General features: G+C 36.9%; 1 protein-coding gene across 1 annotated transcript in view; it reads right to left on the bottom strand.

The window, feature by feature from the left end:
- Positions 1 to 4856: 4856 nt before the first annotated feature.
- Positions 4857 to 8347, bottom strand: part of LOC132168696 (actin-related protein 4) — a 19725-nt gene continuing 16234 nt past the window's right edge. Inside the window, exons 18-20 of the mRNA XM_059579715.1 lie at positions 6876 to 6940; positions 5408 to 5476; positions 4857 to 5056 (exon numbers count right to left, since the gene is read on the bottom strand). Of these exons, the coding sequence (XP_059435698.1) occupies positions 5011 to 5056; positions 5408 to 5476; positions 6876 to 6940 (180 nt within the window). The 3' untranslated portion in view covers positions 4857 to 5010. The remainder of the gene's footprint in view (positions 5057 to 5407; positions 5477 to 6875; positions 6941 to 8347) is intronic.

Genomic DNA, 8347 nt, shown 5'->3' on the forward strand with positions numbered 1-8347 from the left:
TTGTGGTCATTTGTGTGTGATTTAGGTAGTTCTAGATGGTATAGTAAAGATATGACTATTGCTTGTGAGGGATAACTCTGTACAAAATTTTAAGCAAAATCAAAACCCTGTACAAAAGTTTAAGCAAAATGTTCAGCATGGCTATTTCTAAAATACCTCCAGACCACCACCACATTCAAGGAGTTATCATTGTTTAGGAGCCATGCACTGGGGAAAGGTGCTTTCTTCTTTAGGTAGGAATTCTTAAAAGACAGTGTGGAATTGGATTACTGATAGGTTTCGTAGGACTCAACATCCACCTCATCATCATGGGTTAAGACATGGGTGGTAGTTTTTAGCTTCAATTGTTAACTTTATCATTTAATGTCAATATTTGTTAACATGAGGTAGTGAGTAGTTTACTTAGATTGTGGGTAGTTATCTTTAGTTAAGTAGGTAGTTTACTTAGGTTGTGGATAGTTATCTTTAGTAAAAGTAGTAACCGTTGTTGTATTAAGTTTATATGTATTTGTGTCATTAGAATAGAAAGGGTTGAGAAGAAAGTGTTTGTATTGTGATATTCCTCCAGTCCTAAGTGGAGATTTGTATTGTGGTTACTCCCACCCTAAGTGGAGATAATCAATTTATCTTATTGACTCTGACTAGGACCTATCAATTGGTATCAAAGCCATCCCATCCAAACCTACATCCATCCAAACAATCTAACATCTCAACCATGACCCTGTAGGAAGAAATTGATGCGATCTTTGATAGGATAGATCAAAGGCACAGTGAATTCCAGCTTCGATTTTCCAAGCCATTCTATTCACTCACCGAAAAATTGCCCAAAATCAACCATAGTTCCAAAAACCATTGCACTTGCCGCCAGACAACCACACGCCACCGCTCCACCCATTCTGCTACACCGATGGATTTTGCACCGCAACACAATCGTCTTCCCATCCCAATTTCACATCTTCCTTTGTGGCTCAACAATTGCAAAAAGAAGACATATGTGCTTTCTTCATTTGGCTCGGAACAAAAAAAAAAAAAAAAAAAAAAAGGTTAACGATGATCTTGGTGATACTGGCGCACCTTTCACCATAGCAGTTACAGCACAAGTTTATGCACATCAACCTTGTGGACAAGGTTTCTCTTCAAGGGAGGGCGAATGATAGGTCTCGTAGGACTCAACATCCACCTCATCATCATAGGTTAAGACGTGGGTGGTAGTTTTTAGCTTCAATTGTTAACTTTATTATTTAATGTCAATATTTGTTAACATGGGGTAGTGGGTAGTTTGCTTAGATTATGGGTAGTTATCTTTAATTAAGTGGGTAGTTTACTTAGATTGTGCGTAGTTATCTTTAGTAAAAGTAGTAACCGTTGTTGTATTAAGTTTATATATATATATTTGTGTCATTAAAATAGAAAGGGTAGAGAAGAATGTGATTGGATTGTGGTATTCCTCCGGCCCTAAGTGGAGATTTGTATTGTGGTTACTCCCAACCCAAGTGGAGATAATCAATTTATCTTATTGACTCTGACTGGGACCTATCAATTGGTATTAGAGCTAGCCATCACGTTAAGGGGTTCGAGTCATGAAGGGGGCGACCTATGGGCTAGATTAAAATACTGATAGGTGAGTGGAGCCGCCAGAAATAAATGGGCACCCTTCCCTTGTAAGCCGGTTTTCAAGGGTGAATTCTACCCAAAGTTTGTATCATTTGGTATTAGAGCTAGCCACCGTATCAAGGGGTTCGAGTCACGAAGGGGGCGACCTATGAGCTAAATTAAAATACTGATAGGTGAGTGGAGTCGCCAAAAGAGAAAGGGGTACCATCAGGTCAATGTCAATAGAGACCCACAACCTAAGTAAACTACCCACTTAACTAAAGATAACTACCCACAATCTAAGTAAACTGCCTACTACCCCATGTTAACAAATATTGACATTAAATGATCAAGTTAACAATTGAAGCTAAAAACTACTACCCATCAGAGCCATCCCATCTAAACCTTCATCCATCCAAACAATCTAACATCTCAACCATGACCCTGTGGGAAGAAATTGATGCGATCTTTGATAGGATAGATCAAAGGCACAATGAATTCCAGCTTCGATTTTCCAAGCCATTCTATTCACTCACTGAAAAATTGTCCAAAATCAACCGCAGCTCCAGAAACCATTGCACTTGCCGCCAGACAGCCACACGCTGCTGCTCCACCCATTCCGCTACATCGATGGATTTTGCACCGCAACACAATCGTCTTCCCATCCTAGTTCCACATCTTCCTTTATGGCTCAACAATTGCAAAAAGAAGACGATGTGCTTTCTTCATTTGGCTCAAAAAAATAAAAAAAATAAAAATTGACGACGATCTCGGACGCTATCGCACCAGTTTCTGCACATCAACCTTGCGGACAAGGTTCCTCTTCGAGGGAGGGCGAATGATAGGTCTCATAGGACTAAACATCCACCTCATCATCCTTAGTTAAGACATAGGAGGTAGTTATTAGCTTAAATTGTTAACTTTATCCTTTAAGAGCATTCCCAATGGAGGGGTCATATTTTTATGTAAAATGGCTCCTCATAACTCACTTTTATCTAGTTTAGCTAAGCCATTTTTCAATGTCTCTACATCTCATTAGCTATATTTCTATTTATTCTATTAAAATATTATTAAAAGTAAGAAAAGTTATGGGAAGAAGAGAACATGTGAGAGGAAAAATGGGAAAAAAAAAATTGAGAAAAAGAGAACATGTAGAGAAAAAGTGGGAAAAGATTTGGAAAAAAGAGAAAACAGGTGAGAGAAACAATAAAAAATAAAATAGCTCCCTTGAAAAGTGCTGCTACATTTAGCTTTTTTTTTAGCTCTTCCAATCAAATATCTATTTTACTTTTTTTTTTTTTGCTAATCCAATGTAGGAGGTTTTTTAAACATTTGAAGAGCTATTTTAGATAAAAGTAATATTTGGCTCTTCTATTGAGAATGCTCTAATGTCAATATTTGTTAACATTGGTAGTGGGTAGTTTACTTAAATTGTAGGTAGTTATCTTTAGTTAAGTGGATAGTTTACTTAGATTGTGGGTAGTTATATTTAGTTATGTGGGTAGTTTTTTTTAGTAAAAGTAGTAACCGTTGTTGTATTAAGTTTATATATATATTTGTGTCATTAGAATAGAAAAGGTAGAGAAGAAAGTGTTTGTATTGTGGTATGCCTCCAGCTCTAGGTGGAGATTTGTATTGTGGTTACTCCCACCCCAAGTGAAGATAATCAATTTATCTTATTGACTCTGACTGGGACCTATCAGTTTCTTGTTATGGCTTGTGGCCCTGCGTAGGGGATAAGTACTCTGCTTACAAGCAATGCACGAATTGGAGTGTTTTGATGACAGTATCCGCCGCTGGGCTAGGGAAAGGTGGCGGGTTACTGGAAAAGCCTACCATTGAAAGGATGACACCTGGCCGTGAATTTGAGTTCGACTTGAGGTAATATGAAATGTTAAATGAGTGAACTGTGTCAGTATGCCTAAGCACCTACAAATTGCAATCTTATGAAATTTCTCACTCTTTTCAGTTCTCACATGTAACCAACTCATCACTAGATAATTAGTAATCACAAAAAAAAAAAAAAAAAAAAAAAATCACCAAATCTGGAGGTCCCCTGGCCTTGTTTTGAAGTCCTTCAAGTCGGTTGGAAGCTTAATTCTTCATCTTGTTACATATCTAACCAATATGCTAAAAGCTGAAATATGAAAAATTAGGCCTTTAAACCTATCCCATAATAAGTTGGCCCGGTCTAGCGCCCATACCTCAAAGTGGGCTGACCGTGATCGTAACAATCCACCACACTTTTGTGACAATGTTCATGGTGGCCTACTCTATAGCGGCTTTCACTTCGAATTTGGTATACCTTTTCACTTTTGTGGCAGCTTCACTCAGGCACTAGGTAGTCCTTTTTCGAGATTTGAAAACATGACATGGTGTATGCTCTAATACTAAATGTTAAGTACCTAATTAATATGCCAAAAGCTCTAGAACTGATAGAACGTGAAAAGTTAAGCCCTTAAACCTATTCCCTACTAGCTGACCAAATCTAGCCCTCATACCCCAAATTAGGCCCCACTAGGATCACAACACATCCATTTGCACATTTTCCCAAATTTTGGCCCCGTTGGGGGTTGGCTGTGTGCCACCCCAGCCACCCTAGAGGTAGCTAGGCAGACATGCTAATTGTGTTATTGTAACACGAGTCAACTTTTAATTTGGTGTTACATGGCATAACATTTTAAAAAATAAGGGAACCTTGACAAAATGACCTATTTGCTAATAGAATTTCGGAGATTATAAATCAGTAAAATTTAACTCTTAGAGAACGATTTGGTAAAAGGTGATACCTCAAGAGCCTATAGGGCATTTTTTCCTAAAAGCTAAAGTTTTAAAGCTAGGTGTGGAACTACATGTACACTTGGGGAGTATAGAACCCCCAAAAATTTCAAATTTTCCCACCTCAAGAGCCTATAGGGCATTTTTTCCTAAAAGCTAAAGTTTTAAAGCTAGGTGTGGAACTACATGTATACTTGGGGAGTATAGAACCCCCAAAAACTTCAATTTTCTCAAAATTATATGATATAGACCCTTCAAAATTAATTTTTTTACCACTCAAAGAGTCTTCTTTTTTAGTTTTACCCCACTCACACCTAAAATTCTAGTTCTAACCCTGTTTAAATCCAAGAGGCAACGAGGAGCTTTTACTTATTTATAAATGTTTGCTGGCTCAATTTTTTTTTTTTTTTCCTCCTAAAATCCAAATAAAAATTTATGCCGTAAAAATAAAAAATTTTACCACGATGTTGCAGGACAACAATATGTACACACAAGTTCTCCCGTCATGGTCATCCATATATATCGGTAGCAAGCATAAAATACTAATCAAAATTATTAAATGCCACATTTGGTTATAGCCTCCGGTTGTATATTGCACATACATCATTCCTATTCCCATTCATTAAGAAAGATGGCATGTTAAGGGCATTTTCTTTGAATATAAGAAGCCCCATGCTCTTCATACCTGTTGATAATAGCACACAAAAAGTGAAATGATGAAATAACGTATAAAAAAGTACAAGTATTCACTTAACGAGAAATACTTCACACACTCTAAATGCACACTTTTTGACATGACACTAAAAATCAACATTGAATCTAAAATCCAATAGTGAACCATCAAAAGGGAATGTGCGGGAGTCTGTGTAGTATTTCTCTTCACTTAATGCTCAATACTGATTTCGTAAGCACGATGTCAATTTTTTGTTCGGATAGATAAGAAAATAAAAATAGTAAAAGGATTAAATTGTTCATCTAAACTCCGAAGTTAATTGCACTGTTCCAAGCAAAATCCTGGTGAAAAGGTGAAACTTACTCTGCCTTGGAGAACCACATCTGCTGGAATGAACCAAGAGAAGCCAATATGCTCCCTCCTATCCAGACACTGCAAAAAGTACTCAGCACCAACAATAAGTTGGACGAAGCAACAATGTATGAATGTCATATACATACAAGAATTTCGCCAAAAAACAATCAAAGAAAGACATCTTCTTTCACCTACTATAGAAGTATAATATTCAAAACTTAAAAGGCTGCAGCACATAAAATAGAGTTTACGATTTCATTGGTGGGGTGGGGTTGATGACGTGAATAAAAGTGTCACGATCAATAGATTGAAATTGCTTAAGGTAGAAAGCTAATCAGATCCAACCGTGCTGTGCACAAGGAATTGGTCTATATCTAGGTTGTACTAGTCCGAAGATACCTAGTAAAACATGTTAAAACACTTATTGTATACAGATGCATGAGATCACATAACATTATGCTTCAAGCTTACAGAAATGTACATCCTCATTATGCTCCAAGCTTAAGAGAAATCTAGAGAGACAGACATGTCAAATTGATGCCACCTTTACTCGGGATAAAAAGGATGTCCCCTCGCTCAAGCAGCACAAGTAGTCCTCAGACATTGTAAAATTAGATCTTGTAAGATAAGAAATTGTAATGAGATTTGGTTATTAACTACAGACGTCTTTGGTTGTTAGAGTAGGCTTATTTACCTCCACATCAGTCCAAAGAAAAATCAATTCGTCTTTTTTAGATGTAAGTTTTGGGCTAACCAAAGAAAAAAAATCTTTTTAGATTTACCTCAACCCCGGTACATAATCTAATCCCTCAAAAACTACACATTCTTTTCATAGCAATATGATGAAGCATTTCAATCAATATAAATCCTGGGAAACTGTTGTACAAAATATTATTTCTATTAACTGCAACTGGAATCACTGCCGCTGTACTTAGGCTCAGACAAATATATTTATCCTTTTTTTTAAAAAAAGAAATCGAAAAATTTTATTAGAAGCATAAGGCGCCCCTAACTACACAGAGAGTAGGCAAAAGGAAACACCTAACTAGAAAAAGCAAAAAACACCCCATAATACCCCCAAAACCCCAAGCAAGAAATATAGTCCTTTTTTTCTTTTTCTTTTTCTTTTTTTCATATTATAAGCTACACTACCAAGAAATATTAGGACTAACTTTTCCACGTACACAAACCAATACTTAATTTTCATAGAATTCCTTGTACCCTTTTTCTTGCTCTCACTAGTCTGCATTTCTTTTCCTTTTTCTTTTCATCAAAGGGCTACATGAGCCAGGGAGGAACGTTATAATGGTTGTTTTCTGAAATTAGTCAATATGACTTGATGTCTTATTTCCTTTATTTGTCTGCTGGTAACCACCCTTGTGTTAATGGAACTATATATATATATATATATATAAAACATGGCACATATACACACCTGACACTAAGAGAGAGAGAGTGAAAGTAAAATGCTTCCTACCTGAATCTCCTTTCTGTTGCATTTCCACTCGCCAATACTTTAACTCTAGCAGCTTGAGGAGACTCCTACACATTGAAGATTATTACTTTTTTATAAGTAATCGAAATATCATTAAAAACGGAAAACGCAACACAGAAAGTATACAAGAGAAACGCCTAATGATATCTCAGACAAGCAAGAACTCCACATAAACCTTAAATTCTTCATGATTTTCATAAGGTGTGGGTGTGGGTGTTTTGAGGTGGAATCTACAACATTAAAATATTAAGTTGAAGGCTTGAATGTTCCACTGAAGATTGCAGATGACAAGTTGGATGAAATTATTAGAATTGCCACTCAAACAATAAGATCACAGATGTTACTTTTTAAGTTATTTAGTTGTCGAAACACCAAGTCATTTAATACTTTTTTTTTTATAAGTAATGTAGAACTTTATTGAAAAAGTGTAAGGCACCCCAAAATACACAGGCCGTATACACAAGGTGCTCTTACAAGCCCAAAACCCAAGAAACAGCAAAGACCCCAGCAAAAACCCTCCCCAAACCCACCAGAAACTATCATGGACCCCACAAACACACTAAAGACACCCAAAACCCACCTGAAGCCCCACAGGAAGAAAACAAATGACAAACCCCAGCAAAAACCCTCCAAAAATACCCCCAAAACCCAATAGAATCACCCAAGAAAAACTCCCCACAAACACCAACTACTTCCTTCCCCTCCTATATAGATCACACCCCTAAAGCCATTCTGCCACGAACTTGTCCTTAAGATGAGAAACAAACACTCAGAGAAGATGCCCAAAGCATGAAGAGGGAAGGACCACCGGTGATGTCAGTAGCCACCACCAACATCAACCCGGCCGGGGAAGACTCACAGATAACCGGCGAAGAAGAACCACCAGCCTAATAATAGTTAATTAGTAGGTGCCTATTATGTTATTTACTTGTCTTTATTGCGTAAGTGTAATTTAATTTAGTTAGTAAGCCTTTGATCCTCCATCTTCCAGGAGGTTTTGGTGAGGATGAACATGGGTCATCGTAGTGGGGTAGCAGTTGGGTCATTCAGTGGGAAATGGGACACTCAATTGCAGTTAAGTGTTAGTGGGATAATGAGTATGCAGTAGCAGTTAAGGTGTAAGAGCATTCCCAATGGAAGAGCCATATTTTTATGTAAAATGGCTCTTCAAAACTCACTTTTATCTAGTTTAGCTAAGCCATTTTTAAGTGTCTTCACATCCGATTAGCTATATTTCTAAAAAAAAGGTGGAAAAAGATTTGGGAAAAAGATAAAGCAGGAGAGAGAAACACTAAAAAATAAAATGGCTCCCTTAAAAAGTGCTGCTACATTTAACTTTTTTTTTAGCTCTTCTAATCAAATATCTATTTTACATTTATTTTTGGCTCATCCAATGTAGGAGGTTTTTTGAACATTTGAAGAGCTATTCTAGATAAAAGTAGCATTTAGCTCTT

Source organism: Corylus avellana, chromosome ca2 (assembly GCF_901000735.1).
Source record: "Corylus avellana chromosome ca2, CavTom2PMs-1.0".
NCBI lineage: Eukaryota > Viridiplantae > Streptophyta > Magnoliopsida > Fagales > Betulaceae > Corylus > Corylus avellana.